At 49.2% G+C, this 16936-nt stretch overlaps 1 protein-coding gene across 2 annotated transcripts in view; it reads right to left on the bottom strand.

Annotated features, from left to right (window-relative positions):
- Nucleotides 1–7: 7 nt before the first annotated feature.
- DBN1 (drebrin 1) overlaps nt 8–16936 on the bottom strand; it is a 29015-nt gene continuing 12086 nt past the window's right edge. The window contains exons 4-12 of one of the 2 annotated variants that reach the window (XM_029583911.1): nt 16658–16852; nt 11265–11342; nt 9171–9322; nt 6424–6490; nt 5920–5976; nt 5708–5822; nt 1393–2150; nt 1016–1118; nt 8–302 (exon numbers count right to left, since the gene is read on the bottom strand). In XM_029583911.1, coding sequence (XP_029439771.1) covers nt 214–302; nt 1016–1118; nt 1393–2150; nt 5708–5822; nt 5920–5976; nt 6424–6490; nt 9171–9322; nt 11265–11342; nt 16658–16852 — 1614 coding nt within the window. In that variant the 3' untranslated portion in view covers nt 8–213. The remainder of the gene's footprint in view (nt 303–1015; nt 1119–1392; nt 2151–5707; nt 5823–5919; nt 5977–6423; nt 6491–9170; nt 9323–11264; nt 11343–16657; nt 16853–16936) is intronic. The other variant, XM_029583912.1, reaches the window with a different exon arrangement.

Below are 16936 nucleotides of genomic sequence, written 5' to 3'. Positions count from 1 at the left end.
CTCTAAGGGAAGTGCAGAGGACACGAGCGCTAAGGATAGAAAGAGAGAGAGAGTCACAAAAGGGCATCTCTTCAGCATCGTTGCCGAGGCACGGGACAGCCAGGGAGCCCCGCAGCTCAGCGTCATGGTAAGGGAGCGCCTGCTCCGGCAATAGGGATTTCTGGCTGCTTCATATATGCTTCAGACATACTCCAGGGCACCGCGTGAGGGACGCTAAGCACGTCTGCCAAAGGCCTCCTCCTCTTCCTCCTCCTCCTCCTCATCCACCACAGGGTCAGCATCCCAACATGTGATGTCAATCTCTGTCAATACAGCACACAGGGTGAGCAATGCTAGACACAGACATCGTCACTGTAATGAATAACCACATCCCACAGCTAGAGGCTAACCCCCCTCCCTCCCCACCCGAGACAGCGCTGGTGAGAGAGTGCTAACACACAGACACCTCCCACCGTGCCAGCCCTGAGAAGGGAGCTAACACCCTCACACACCCCTCCATCCCCACCCGAGACAGCGCTGGTGAGACCTAACACCCTCACACACCCCTCCATCCCCACCCGAGACAGCTAACACACAGACACCTCCCACGTGACAGCCCTGAGAAGGGAGCTAACACCCTCACACACCCCCTCCCTCCCCCCGATAGCCATAGTGAGAGCACGGACCCACACACACTCCACCGTGCCAGCCCTGAGAAGGGAGCTAACACCCTCACACACCCCTCCATCCCCACCCGAGACAGTCCTGGTGAGAGCTAACAACCTCACACACCCCTCCATCCCCACCCGAGACAGTGCTGGTGAGAGCTAACACCCTCACACACCCCTCCATCCCCACCCGAGACAGCGCTGGTAAGAGCTAACACCCTCACACACCCCTCCCTCTCCACCATGACAGCCCTGGGGAGACAGCTCACACACCCAGTAGCATCTAGGAGGCTCCCTATCTGAGACACTTTGAAGCCAACCCATTCATGCAGGACGACACCAGACTCCTCAGTCTCCCACATCTTTACCTGGAGGGGAGCTGTAGAAGACTGGAGGAGGAGCCTTAGCAGACTGATCTTCTGACTGGGCAAACTCTTCATCCTGCGATTGGCTAAAATATCCCTCGCTGGCCTGGAACAGGATGTCAAAGTTTACTCTAAGAGTGTATTTAGTGGTTAGTCACCTTTCCAAATGCTAAACTAGGTGTTAGTATGGAGGGAGACACCTCCCTCCTAGTGTGGGACAGGAGGTAACAGTCCCCTCTCAGTGAGGGACAGGGGAAAGCTCTGGGCATGAGAGGGAGATCGCCCCTACCTGTATGGGACAGAGGTGATCTGGGAATGAGATAGCAGTACTGGGGTTGGGTTTTTGTTTTTTCAACTTGAGCATGTGGCTTCTGGCTCACCTGTGTTCCTTCTTTCTGAGGCGTTTCCCCATTGGTCATGGAATGTCCTTCATCCAGGTCAAGAAACACTCTCGGGGTGTCCTGGCTACTGGAGGCCTCTTGCAGAGCATGCTGATAACTTAGTGTCATCTGGTGAGGCCCCTCAATATCAATGATGCTTTGTGGGTCATCGTCAGGGTCCATGTCGCAGAAGGTGGCTGGAGGCTCAGGAAGAAGGCTGTCATCCATGCTGCCTGCAGTGGAGGTGAGCTCTGCTGACACACCAGCACTGGAGAGCTCAACTGTGCCACATGCAGTAGCCTGCATGGGTTCAACACCACCCAAACATTCTCCCACTTCCATGAGAATATCTGCCTGTCGGTCCTTACAAGGCTGGGCCAACGGTAGCTGCTCAGACTCCCAGTCCCCATCACTCTGCCAAAGGTCAAGGAGATTTGCCGTATCTGGCTGTGCTGGTGGTGGCATTATCCTAGATACTGGCACAGTGTCCTGCAAGTCAATGCCACTCTGCTCATCCTCTTCCATGGGTGCAGCAGGAAAGGGGGTAACGTCCAGGAACAAGAGGTCATCTATCTGGGCTGGCTCATGGCCCTTGATCCAGCTGCCGTCCTGACTGGGGAAAGGCTCTTCCTTCATGGGCACATTGGCTTTTGCTATCTTGCTCTCCTCGCTTGAGCTATCCCATGGATTCTCCATCTCCTGCACATGTTCAAGAACCTTCTGCTTCTGGGAATTCTCTTCCTCAAAGCCTGTACTTCCTATAAAACAAGAGGGAAGATGAATGTGCTTGGAGGTAAAACTTCATGCACACACAGACTGTTTAGCGAGACCCAACCTGTGCAGTTGTCACACAGATGACTCCCTCACACACCACACCCACAAGGACAAAGCAAACAACTGTAGTAGAGGGCACACACAATCCAGTAAGAGTGAATGCTGGCCCACCGAGTCATCCTGGCATACAGTATTCATCTCTCTTCCTTTGCACTAAGGAAATCTGCCAACTGTGAAGCATACTGGCATGACCACTGCCAGGAGGGCATGCCAGTAGCTGAGGAGTGGAACCAAGCCACTGTGGCTCATTCTGGGTGCATCTCTTTGGATTTATTTCACTCAGGATGAGTCACCTAACCCTGATGATTCCTGATAATCTTCCAGAGCTGCTCAATCTTCCTGGGACGTGGGCACAGCCATACTGCCATCAGCTTCAGCATGTCCTGTGTTTTTAATAAAATATCCCTCCCCTCCTCTGTTTCCATTACCTCTCTTGCCACTTCCACATGTTTGAATTCAGTCATGTAATTCATCCTCCCAGCTCTCCTACCTTCAGTAAAAAAGTATTTCCGATGGTTTCCTCCAACATTTATGGCATGACCCTTTGAATCCTTGAATGCATTTTTCTATGGAAAATTTCCCCTTCCCACGCTTTTCTGAAATCTGTTTCCACTATATCTCCCATTTCCTCATCTCTGGCAGCAAGTACATTTTGACCAGCTTACACCTGGCTCTGGAAGGTTTGTATTGGAAGGTCTGTACCATCTGGGTAGCCCATCCTATCTCCGTTTTTCTCTCTTTGGAGATAAGAACATAAGAACATGCCACACTGGGTCAGACCAAGGGTCCATCAAGCCCACCATCCTGTTTCCAACAGAGGCCAATCCAAGTCACAAGTACCTGGCAAGTACCCAAACATTAAATAAATCTCAAGCTACTATTGCTTAATAATTAATAGTTTGTCTTTTTCAAGGAATTTCTCCAAACTTTTTTTAAACCTAGTTTCACTAACTGCTGTAACCCCAACCTCTGGCAATGAATTCCAGAGCTTAACTGCACTGAGTGAAAAAGAATTTCCTTCCATTTGTTTTAAATGAGCTACTTGCCCCCTTGTCCTATTATCTGAGAGAATAAATAACCAATTTACATTAACTTGTTCAAGTCCTTTTCTCCTCGGCCATCTATTCTCCAAACTGAACAGCCCTAATTTCTTCAGCCTTACCTCATAGGGCAGCCATTCCATGCCCCTTATTTTGGTTGTCGTCCTCTCCACTTTCTCCATCGCAATTATATCTTTTTTGAGATGCGGCGACCAGAATTGTACACAGTATTCAAGGTGCAGTCTCACCATGGAGCGATACAGAGGCATTATGACATTTTCCGTTTTATTAACCATTCCCTTCCTAATAATTCCTAATATTCTGTTTGCTTTTTTGACTGCCGCAGCACACTGAGCCGACGATTTTAATGTGTTATCCACTATGACGCCTAGATCTCTTTCTTGGGTTGTAGCTCCTAATATGGAACCGAACATCGTGTAACTACAGCAAGGGTTATTTTTCCCTATGTGCATCACCTTGCACTTATCCACATTAAATTTCATCTGCCATTTGGATGCCCAGTTTTCCAGTCTCACAAGGTCATCCTGCAATTTATCACGAGCGTCTAATATATTTTAAAAAGTTTTTATTGTTAGTTTTTGCCTCTACTGCCAACTTCTTTTCAAATTCTCTCTTAGCCTGTCTTATCAATGTCTTACATTTAACTTGCCAATGCTTAATCCTATTTTCTTCTGATGGATTCTTCTTTCAATTTTTGAATGAAAATCTTTTAGCTAATATAGCCTCTTTCACCTCTCTTTTTAGCCATGTTGGCAATTGCTTGACCTTCCTTCCACCTTTCTTAATATGAGGAATAGAAATGACTTTGCTTCTAGGATGTTTTGTTGGGAATTATTAGAAAAGGAATGATGAATAAAACGGAAAATGTCATAATGCCTCTGTATCGCTCCATGGTGAGACCGCACCTTGAATACTGTGTACAATTCTGGTCGCCGCATCTCAAAAAAGATATAATTGCGATGGAGAAGATACAGAGAAGGGCTACCAAAATGATAAGGGGAATGGAACAGCTCCCCTATGAGGAAAGACTAAAAAGGTTAGGACTTTTCAGCTTGGAGAGGAGATGACTGAGGGGGGATATGATAGAGGTGTTTAAAATAATGAGAGGTCTAGAACAGGTAAATGTGAATCGGTTATTTACTCTTTCGGATAGTAGAAAGACTAGGGGGCACTCCATGAAGTTAGCATGGGGCACATTTAAAACTAATCGGAGAAAGTTCTTTTTTACTCAACGCACAATTAAACTCTGGAATTTGTTGCCAGAGAATGTGGTTCGTGCAGTTAGTATAGCTGTGTTTAAAAAAGGATTGGATAAGTTCTTGGAGGCGAAGTCCATTACCTGCTATTAAGTTCACTTAGAGAATAGCCACTGCCATTAGCAATGGTTACATGGAATAGACTTAGTTTTTGGGTACTTGCCAGGTTCTTATGGCCTGGATTGGCCACTGTTGGAAACAGGATGCTGGGCTTGATGGACCCTTGGTCTGACCCAGTATGGCATTTTCTTATGTTCTTATGGTTTTTTTAACAATGTCCACACTTTTTACCTTTGTAGCTGCACCTTTCAATATATATATATATATATATATAAAATATTTTTCTCCTTATTTTAACCTTATCATTTCATCCTAGTCCACAGCAAATTCCTACTTTTTTTTTTGGCAGAGCTAGCAGAGATAGGGTTGTCAAAGAATTATTTTTGCTTCAATTCTCAGTTTTAAAACAGATACAAGGAGTGGCTATGGTGGCAACTGTAGCACCGGATATGGCAGATATGTGCATATCAGATTTCAAGGACCGGTATCTATATTACTCGGATTGGGTTTGTTCCATCAGGTTATGATGCCGCTACACTAATGATACTTTATTTGGACATCTGATTCTGAGTCCTTGCAGAAATTTTGAAGCTGGTTGAACCAATTAGATCAAAACCTGAGATTTTCCATACAGTTCCATTGTTACCAGATTCCCTTTTTGGATACAATGATTATGAAACAAGGTAGCATTATCAGCACCACCCTATATCAGACAGAAAGAGATCATAATAATTTACTACCTTACAGTAGTTGCCATCCACAAAATCTTAAAGTCAGTTTCTGGTGAGTCTGTTCCTACAACTCAGAAGGATCTGCTCTACTGTAGAGGATTTTAATGCACAATGTTTTTGGTTTGGGTTACCCTTGATAATTTATTTATTTTCTACAAAGATCTTCTACAATGTCGCCTGAGTGAACACGAAGTCACGCCCTTACACACACACACACACACACCCACCCCCACCCCCACCCCAGGGAGTCAAGCTCAGGCACACAGCACAAGCAGATGAAAAAGGAGGGAAAACCCAGCCCAAGCCAGCCTGGGTCTGTGGGCAGAGAAGGGCACCACACTAAGCGCGGTTCCTGCAGACCCACCCCTCTCACCTGGTTTGTGATTCACGAAGAGACCGGGCTCAGGACCCGGGCATGAGATTCTCTCCTGCTGTCTGAAGAACTCCAGCGGATTCTCAGTGCGCAGGGCAATGATTGCAGCAGCTTCCTGGCATCAGCAGAAGAGAGAGAATATCAGATGGAGAAAGTCCAAAGGCCATCTCCCCAGAGAAGCAGAGAATCACCACTTATTACAACTTACTGACCTCCACTTCCGATTCGATCCTCTTCAACTGCCCGTCCTCATCCTCTCGCTGATCTGACTGCAGAGGAAACCAATTACAAAGTCGCCCACGGTCCATCTCCTCTTCATTGCCAACCACAATCACCTTCCCCCTCCTACTCAAGCAAATAAGGGAGCCAAGCCACTGCCACACCCCCTCCCCAAGCTACCGGGGGAGCCAAGCCACTGCCACACCCCCTCCCCAAGCTACCGGGGGAGCCAAGCCACTGCCATGCCCCCTCCCCAAGCTACCGGGGGAGCCAGGCCACTGTCACGCCCCCTCCCCAAGCTACCGGGGGAGCCAAGCCACTGCCACGCCCCCTCCCCAAGCTACCGGGGGAGCCAGGCCACTGTCACGCCCCCTCCCCAAGCTACCAGAGACCTGGGAACCTTTGCCTTTCCATACCAAGTTGTGATCCAAGGTTTAAGAAGTGAACCTGAAATGAGATCCCCCCCCCGGAAGGGACCCAGACAATCCGATACTTACAAAGATTGATTGCTCTTTAATTCTTTGCTTTGCTTCCTCAGCTTCCAAGTTTTGCTGCTGCTGCCGCCTCAAAAAAGAAAAACAACAAGGAACGTAAGAGGGGGGCTCTTACACTGACCCCCCACCTCCCCCAGGACACAGAGAGCCCTTACACTGACCCCCCGCCTCCCCCAGGACACAGAGAGCCCTTACACTGACCCCCACCTCCCCCAGGACACAGAGAGCCCTTACACTGACCCCCACCTCCCCCAGGACACAGAGAGCCCTTACAATGACCTCCACTTCCCCAGGACACAGAGAGCCCTTACACTGACCCCCACCTCCCCCAGGACACAGAGAGCCCTTACACTGACCCCCCCCCTCCCCCAGGACACAGAGAGCCCTTACACTGACCCCCACCTCCCCCAGGACACAGAGAGCCCTTACACTGACCCCCCGCCTCCTCCAGGACACAGAGAGCCCTTACACTGACCCCGCCTTCCCCAGAACACAGAGAGCCCTTACACTGACCCCCGCCTCCCCCAGGACACAGAGAGCCCTTACACTGACCCCCACCTCCCCCAGGACACAGAGAGCCCTTACACTGACCCCCCACCTCCCCCAGGACACAGAGAGCCCTTACAATGACCTCCACTTCCCCAGGACACAGAGAGCCCTTACACTGACCCCCACCTCCCCCAGGACACAGAGAGCCCTTACACTGACCCCCACCTCCCCCAGGACACAGAGAGCCCTTACACTGACCCCCACCTCCCCCAGGACACAGAGAGCCCTTACACTGACCCCCGCCTCCTCCAGGACACAGAGAGCCCTTACACTGACCCCGCCTTCCCCAGAACACAGAGAGCCCTTACACTGACCCCCGCCTCCTCCAGGACACAGAGAGCCCTTACACTGACCCCCACCTCCCCCAGGACACAGAGAGCCCTTACACTGACCCCCACCTCCCCCAGGACACAGAGAGTCCTTACAATGACCTCCACTTCCCCAGGACACAGAGAGCCCTTACACTGACCCCCACCTCCCCCAGGACACAGAGAGCCCTTACACTGACCCCCACCTCCCCCAGGACACAGAGAGCCCTTACACTGACCCCCGCCTCCCCCAGGACACAGAGAGCCCTTACAATGACCTCCACTTCCCCAGGACACAGAGAGCCCTTACACTGACCCCGCCTTCCCCAGAACACAGAGAGCCCTTACACTGACCCCCACCTCCTCCAGGACACAGAGAGCCCTTACACTGACCCCGCCTTCCCCAGAACACAGAGCACCCTTACACTGACCCCCACCTCCTCCAGGACACAGAGAGCCCTTACACTGACCCCCGCCTCCCCCAGGACACAGAGAGCCCTTACAATGACCTCCACTTCCCCAGGACACATTGAGCCCTTACACTGACCCCGCCTTCCCCAGAACACAGAGAGCCCTTACACTGACCCCCACCTCCTCCAGGACACAGAGAGCCCTTACACTGACCCCCGCCTTCCCCAGAACACAGAGAGCCCTTACAATGACCTCCACTTCCCCAGGACACAGAGAGCCCTTACACTGACCCCGCCTTCCCCAGAACACAGAGAGCCCTTACACTGACCCCCACCTCCCCCAGGACACAGAGAGCCCTTACAATGACCTCCACTTCCCCAGGACACAGAGAGCCCTTACACTGACCCCCACCTCCCCCAGGACACAGAGAGCCCTTACAATGACCTCCACTTCCCCAGAACACAGAGAGCCCTTACACTGACCCCCACCTCCTCCAGGACACAGAGAGCCCTTACACTGACCCCCGCCTTCCCCAGGACACAGAGAGCCCTTACACTGACCCCCGCCTCCCCCAACTCCATTCATGCTGTGACCCAGAATCCTCCTGATCCGGGACTTTCTTTCCCATCGTGTGCACGGTTTTCCAGATCGTGCCCTTTTTTCCCCGTTGCTATAAAAGTACTTAGAGGTCCATATTCAGCCACTAGTTCTCTGGCTAACTCTGGAGGTATATTAATAGTGAAACCGCATGATCGAATAGAGCCGGCTACCTTAAAGTGAGTTGGCTAACAAGTGAAACACCCCTAACTTAGCCGGCTAAATGCTGTCGGATATGGACCTCAATATTTTACTTACCTAACGGTCTTTTTTATGCATCCAATGATTCTAATTTAAAACCCTCCTCAGTAGGTTTTCCAGTTGGATCTGGAAGACATTTTGCTCCTTCTTTGATAAGTGGACACTATGCAGTCCTTGGTCTAGGAAGTTGGGGTGGTGGGCATTGAAATCTTGCCCAGCTCGGAGGACCCTTGGCCCTGAGGGACATCCTGGCAGAGTGTGGACAGCTGGGGACATTGCAGCCCAGTGCTACGCTCTAACAGCACACATCATGTGTGTCAGGATTGACATCTTGTGCCTGCATTTTTATTTATTTATTTTCATAGAGGGATTGCCCAGGGCAACAGCAGATGGAAGATAATGAACAAGGATCTGCCCAAGGGAGAAGCCTGGATGAAATCAGAGTGAGACATTCATGCGGCAGTGGCCACGTGGGAGCTCCTGTCCTTGCTTGGAAAGACCGTTTGGGTTTTTCTTTGCACATAGGTGCCGTCGGATGATATCACCCATTAACGTAGCTGATTTCATCCTGCTTATTGACAATGAGGAAGCGCCTGTACCCTGATCCTCCCCACCCCCAGAAGACAGAGGCGCTTCCTCACGAGAGTGCCCCATTGCCATAATTTCGTCAGTGGGACTCTGTACCTTTGCTCCTCTATCTGCTGCTCTCTCTCCAGGTAGCGCCTCTCTCGCTCCTCTTGATCGCGTCTCTCCTGTTCCATTCTTTCTTGCTCAAACTTCAGTCTTTCCTCCAAGGCTCTCCTCCTTTCCTCCTCTTTTCTCAGCTCCTCTTCCTTCTGCAGGGATGAAAAGGCAGATAAGGACTCTGTCCATAAGAAAGGTGGCTTCCCACCCCAGGAGGAGAAGCCTCACAGGAGCACTCCCATCTCCTTTCCCAAGAAGCTCGTTTCATCCTGCACTAAGTTTCTCTGCTTGTAAACCGCTTTGGGTCCATATTATTATGAAGGAGTCCAGACGTCCATATTTGGTGCTATTTCTCCAGCTAAATTTGGACTTAGCAAAACAAATGGTGGGATTTGAAGATGCCCGCCATGCTGAATGGTCCCAATATAGCTGGATAACTTAGATAGCCTGGAGCCTCTCCGCTGAGGACCCTTGCAAACTTTACCTGGCTAACTTTCCTAGCCGGCCTCAGCATATAAGGGCAAATATGTTATATTCCCCTTGAGAAAAGAGCCATCCCCTTCCCCCAAGCCACGGGACTGAGTGTTCCCCTTGAAGTGCGCAGGATAGAGGATCCCTAGAAAGCTGATGGCGACATTTATTTATTTATTTAAAATAATTTATATACCGGAGGTTCCTGTATAATATACATATCACCCCGGTTCACAAGGAACAGTAACTATCGCTACATTTAGCGGTTTACATAGAACAGAATAAAAAAGAAGTTTATACATTGAACAAAACTAAGTAAACAAGTTTTTACATTGAACAAATTAATCGAAGTAAGCAAATAGTGTATGATATTGAACCGTTCATAAACATGCAGTTAATAAATCAATAAATAACATGGAAAATATGAAGTCAATATGAGTATATGTATGTAGTATGTATGTAGTCAGCATGTGTAAATTTCTGATTGAAAAAAGGAAGAAAATAATAGATCTGAATAAATCGTTGTGGGCTTGAAAAGACTTTTCTTCGTGTTCTTGGCTCTAGGGGAAAGCTTGTTTAAACAGCCAAGTCTTAAAAGACATCACTCCTGATCCGCTGTTGTCATATCCAGCCGGTAGCAACACGTTATTATTGCCATAGACTGGGACCCAACTCACCTCTGCAGTCCAGATCCACACATCCTATGGTCCAGATGTGGCCTGCAGGAGGTAGTTTGGTCACAACTTCTCTAACGCCAGGAAACCTCCCCCACCCACACTTCCATGGAGTCTCCCCATCATCACCAAGGTTGGAAAGTGCCTAGCAAGGAGCTCAAGTTGAAGCACCCCCTACTGGAAAGCTCCTTCTCTGCCCCGACCCTCACCATACAGAGCAAATGGGAGTTGCACCTCAGCTACTCAGGGTCTCTCCATTCACAGCGAGCATAGCCTGCCAAATCATTTGTATTATTAAACTGTCTATGCTAGGTGCAAGCTGCAACTTGGCTCTCACTCTGCAGGGGTTCTCTCACTGTTTCAGTTTATTCGTGTCCCGTGTCTGTGCCGGGTGTGATCTGTACCTCGGCACATTCCCTGCCTGCGCTCTCCCACTGTCAGTTTATTCGTGTCCCGTGTCTGTGCCGGGTGTGATCTGTACCTCGGCACATTCCCTGCCTGCGCTCTCCCACTGTCAGTTTATTCGTGTCCCGTGTCTGTGCCGGGCGTGAGCTGTACCTCGGCACATTCCCTGCCTGCGCTCTCTCACTGTTTCAGTTTATTTGTGTCCCGTGTCTGTGCCGGACGTGAGCTGTACCTCGGCACATTCCCTGCCTGCGCTCTCTCACTGTTTCAGTTTATTTGTGTCCCGTGTCTGTGCCGGGCGTGAGCTGTACCTCGGCACATTCCCTGCCTGCGCTCTCCCACTGTCAGTTTATTCGTGTCCCGTGTCTGTGCCGGGTGTGATCTGTACCTCGGCACATTCCCTGCCTGCGCTCTCCCACTGTCAGTTTATTCGTGTCCCGTGTCTGTGCTGGGCGTGAGCTGTACCTCGGCACATTCCCTGCCTGCTCTCTCTCACTGTTTCAGTTTATTTGGGTCCTGTGTCTGTGCCGGGCATGAGCTGTACCTTCGCTTGCTCCCAGAACTGCTCTCTGTTGATCCGTTTCATTTCTATGGCCGCATTCGTCTTCTCATAAGTCGTGCCCTGGAACAGAGAGAGGGTCTGTAACAGCCACACAGAGAAAGAGGAAAACTTTACAAATTCAAATTTTAGCTAAAGAAGCAAGTAGTAGAGCACACTCCAGACTATGCAGACCTCTGCCTCATCCTATGCAATTGGTTAAGAAGTCACAAGAGGAGAAACCTCCAGGCACCCTACATGCAATAAAGACAGTCCTGGGCAATCTTAATCCACTATTGAAATTATTTCATTGCCTCATTCAACTAATTTCCTACGCGAGTCAGAGCCCCGGTAGATATCTGCACACGGCCCCGACGTGTCCCTAATGATGGCAGCAGCACAGACCTGGGACCTGGTGCTAAACCCAGTCCTCATCACAGAGTGATGAAGAGGACAGCGGCACCGAGACTACACTGGCACCTGTTCCACAGGAGGGAGAAAATCTGAAGATTTCAAAAGGAAGTCAGTGCAAGTCCACTTTACTGGCAGGGGGGAGGCCTAAAGAAATGATTTAAAAAGGGCTCTCCTTGCAGTGGGTGCCACAGAGGTCCCTGTACAAGGGTGAAGGTGAACGGGTACCTGCCTGCACAGCAGAGGGGAGAGAGAAGATGAAAGTGAATTTAGAAACTGAAGAAGAGTCAAGAGTTTGCCGACAGTGCTTTAAATATAGAAAACAAGGCAACTTCATGCAGACCTCCAAGGACCAAATACCTTTATGGAAGTGAAGATCTAGCAGTCACCAAACAGGAAAGAGCCCTGGAGGTCAAGATAGTTATCGTGATAATGCAGCTGGGAAGATATTAATGTACTTTGGTCCATAAACTACCTCTGACCCACGCACCCGGCCAATGCAACCCTAATATTTAAAAAGGGCTCCAGGGGTGATCCGGGAAACTACAGACCGGTTAGCCTGACTTCAGTGCCAGGAAAAATAGTGGAAAGTGTTCTAAACATCAAAATCACAGAACATATAGAAAGACATGGTTTAATGGAACAAAGTCAGCATGGCTTTACCCAGGGCAAGTCTTGCCTCACAAATCTGCTTCACTTTTTTAAAGGAGTTAATAAACATGTGGATAAAGGTGAACTGGTAGATGTAGTATACTTGGATTTTCAGAAGGCGTTTGACAAAGTCCTGCATGAGAGGCTTCTAAGAAAACTAAAAAGTCGTGGGATAGAAGGTGATGAAAAGGGTAAACAGTGGAGTGCCTCAGGGATCTGTACTTAGACTGGTGCCTTTTAATATATTTATAAATGATCTGGAAAGTGGTACGATGACAAGTGAGGTGACACAAAATTATGCCGAGTAGTTAAAATGCAAGCCAATTGTGATGAATTGCAGGAAGACCTTGCAAGACTGGAAGATTGGGTTTCCAAATGGCAGATGAAATTTAATGTGGATAAGTGCAAGGAAAAATAACCCATGCTGTAGTTACACAATGTTAGGTTCCATATTAGGAGCTACTACCCAGGAAAAAGATCTGGGCGTCATAGTGGATAACACATTGAAATCGTCAGCTCAGTGTGCTGCAGCAGTCAAAAAAGCAAACAGAATGTAGGGAATTATTAGAAAGGGAATGGTGAATAAAACGGAAAATGTCATAATGCCTCTATCGCTCCATTGTGAGACCGCACCTTGAATACTGTGTACAATTCTGGTCGTCGCATCTAAAAAAAAAACAAAAAAAGATATAACTGCACTGGAGAAAGTGCAGAGAAGGGAAACCAAGATAAATGGCATGGAATGGTTGCCCTATGAGGAAAGACTAAAGAGGTTAGGGCTGTTCAGTTTGGAGAAGAGACAACTGAGGGGGGATATGATAGAGGCCTACAAAATCATGAAAGGACTTGAATGTGAATGTGAATTGATTATTTACTCTCTCAGGTAATAGAAGGATTAGGGGGCACTCCATCAAGTTAGCAAGTAGCTCATTTAAAACAAATTGGAGAACATTCTCTCTCACTCAGCGCATAGTTGAGCTCTGGAATTCATTGCCAGAGGATGTGGTTACGGCAGTTTGTGTAAATGGGTTAAAAAATAGGTTTGGATAAGTTCCTTGAAGAAAAATCCATAAACTGCTATTAATTAATAAGCAATAGTAGCTTGAGATCTATTTAATGTTTGGGTACTTGCCAGGTACTTGTGGCCTGGATTGGCCTCTGTTGGAAACAGGATGCTGGGCTTGATGGACCCTTGGTCTGACCCAGTATGGCAGGTCTTATGTTCTTATGAGTACAGTTTCTAATTCTGGAGCTCGCTTCTATAAAAGGACATTTGCAAGTCAAGAAGAGACATCAATAAGCCATAAATACAGAGAGTGAGGTGTTAAGGATGAAAGGGGAGATAGGATACGAACATCCAAACATCTAGCAGGCTTTAAGGAAGGACCAGACAAAAGCATTTTATATAGGATGAAAGCTTAGGGGGGTCATTAAATGAAGCAGGAGAGAGGGAAGCTAAGCAAATAATCTCACTAAAAGGGAGGTGAAAACCTGGCACAGATTCCAGCTGAAAGAGGAGCAGAAGCAGTGGGAGAGCAGCACAGATGGAGTAAGACCTGCAACAGCAGTGTCAGCAGGGAACCGTCCTTGTTTGCTGACATGCAGAAGGGGACTGGACTCCTCCGTGGATTGGAACAAAAGAGAAAATAGCATATTGCCTCTATCGCATCATGTCAGGTTGCCCCATCTCAAAAAAAGATAAAGCAGAGCTAGAAAAAGTGCCGGGGAGGGTGACAAAAACAACAGCTCCCTCCCCTGTGATGAGAGGCTATGCAGGCGATAGCCAAAGAAGTTTATAAAATTGTGACTGGGCTGGAAAGTGTAAATAAAGGATGGTTATTTACCTATCAAATAATACTAAACCCAAGGGACACGCCATGAAATCAACAAGCAGCAGATTCAAATCACATCACAGAAAGTGCTTCCTAAAGCTGTGGAATCAATTCCCAGAGGACCTGGCACAGCTGGACTTGGATTCAAGATCACAGGAGCAACAGTGGGAGTTGAACCCTGGTCTCCCTGGTTCATAGTCCACTGCTCTAACCACTAAGCTACTCCTCCGCTCCAACTACATATTTTTAGTTGTATACTTTTCAATTCTGATTAATTTCTATTTCTTGATTGAAGAATGGTGATGTTTCTGCTTTTCCACTGTCGCACTGCATACAGAGTCTGGTTTCTCGTGTTCAAAGTCCGAGTGCGAGACAGAGCGCGCATATTGGCTATGTGTGCATACACATGCCCCCAGTCTATGAATTATGAGGTATATAGGAGGAGGGATAAAGGTGTGAAAGCTCCCTGAAAGGTGAAGAAGGCATAGATTAGAGAAGGCAGGGTTTAAAGACAGTGAGTGAATAGAGACACTTGGATTAAGTAGAAAAAATAGCAGCTCTCAGAAGTACATGTAAGGTGTGAAAGGGGCGAGTTGTAATCTGCCTTGAACTTTCATTGGAAAGGCAGAATAAAAATGTAAAATAAAAATAGAAATACACCCCCACTCCAGAACCACGTCACAAACGCAATCACTCTGTACACACCCACCCCACTCAAGGACCACGGCACATACGCCCTCACTCTGTACACACACGCCATCACTCTGTACACACTCCCCACTCCAGGACCACGGCACATACGCCATCACTCTGTACACACACCCCACTCCAGGACCACGGCACAAATGCCATCACTCTGTACACACACCCCACTCCAGAACCACGTCACAAATGCCATCACTCTGTACACACACACCCCACTCCAGGACCACGGCACATACGCCCTCACCCTGAACACACACCCCCACTCCAGGACCACGGCACATATGCCATCACCCTGAACACACACACCACTCCAGGACCATGGCACATATGCCATCACCCTGAACACACACACCACTCCAGGACCATGGCACATACGCCCTCACCCTGAACACACACCCCACTCCAGAACCACGTCACAAATGCCATCACTCTGTACACACACACCCCACTCCAGGACCACGGCACATACGTCATCACTCTGTACACACCCCACTCCAGGACCACGGCACATACGCCATCACTCTGTACACACACACCCCACTCCAGGACCACGGCACATATGCCCTCACCCTGAACACACACCCCCACTCCAGGACCACGGCACATACGCCCTCACCCTGAACACACACCCCCACTCCAGGACCACGGCACATATGCCATCACCCTGAACACACACACCACTCCAGGACCATGGCACATACGCCCTCACCCTGAACACACACCCCACTCCAGAACCACGTCACAAATGCCATCACTCTGTACACACACACCCCACTCCAGGACCACGGCACATACGTCATCACTCTGTACACACCCCACTCCAGGACCACGGCACATACGCCATCACTCTGTACACACACACCCCACTCCAGGACCACGGCACATACGCCATCACTCTGTACACACCCCACTCCAGGACCACGGCACATACGCCATCACTCTGTACACACACACCCCACTCCAGGACCACGGCACATACGTCATCACTCTGTACACACCCCACTCCAGGACCACGGCACATACGCCATCACTCTGTACACACCCCACTCCAGGACCACGGCACATACGCCATCACTCTGTACACACACACCCCACTCCAGGACCACGGCACATACGTCATCACTCTGTACACACACCCCACTCCAGGACCACGGCACATACACCATCACTCTGTACACACACCCCACTCCAGAACCACGGCACATACGTCATCACTCTGTACACACACCCCACTCCAGGACCACGGCACATACGCCATCACTCTGTACACACACCCCACTCCAGGACCACGGCACATACGCCCTCACCCTGAACACACACCCCCACTCCAGGACCACGGCACATATGCCATCACCCTGAACACACACACCACTCCAGGACCACGGCACATATGCCATCACCCTGAACACACACACCACTCCAGGACCATGGCACATACGCCCTCACCCTGAACACACACCCCACTCCAGGACCATGGCACATATGCCCTCACTCTGTACACACACCCCCACTCCAGGACCACGGCACATATGCCATCACCCTGAACACACACACCACTCCAGGACCATGGCACATACGCCATCACTCTGCACACACTTCTCTAGAACCATGCCACAAACATCATTTCACTATACACACCATGCAAACTCCCAGATCCACGCCATATGTTCCTGTCTCAATACATACACCACACACACTGACTAAATACCCCACTAGATCCATACCACAGACTACATAACCCAGTGCTAAGCCACGCAGGCCCTGCTATCCCACAGCAACACTGATCACAGTATGCAGTACCATTGCACAACCCTTCCATACAGCAGAGCTGTAATTCTCTCCTCTCACCACGCTGTCCATATTCTCCTCTTCTCGCAGCCGTAGTCGCTGAAGGACAGGGCTAGCAACGCGATTTGTTCCATTAGCCAGTCGCTGTCCTATAGCATTGGGGTCAATATCTTCCACGCTGCTGGCGTTCACAATGACATCCACGCCCTGCACAGAAAGAGAGAGAACATAACCCTGTTTCTTCCAATCTAATGCATGCAACAGGCTGGCACTGAGGTGATCACACTCTCT

Source organism: Rhinatrema bivittatum, chromosome 18 (assembly GCF_901001135.1).
Source record: "Rhinatrema bivittatum chromosome 18, aRhiBiv1.1, whole genome shotgun sequence".
Lineage (NCBI taxonomy): Eukaryota > Metazoa > Chordata > Amphibia > Gymnophiona > Rhinatrematidae > Rhinatrema > Rhinatrema bivittatum.
This window is presented reverse-complemented; position numbering and strand designations above follow the sequence as displayed.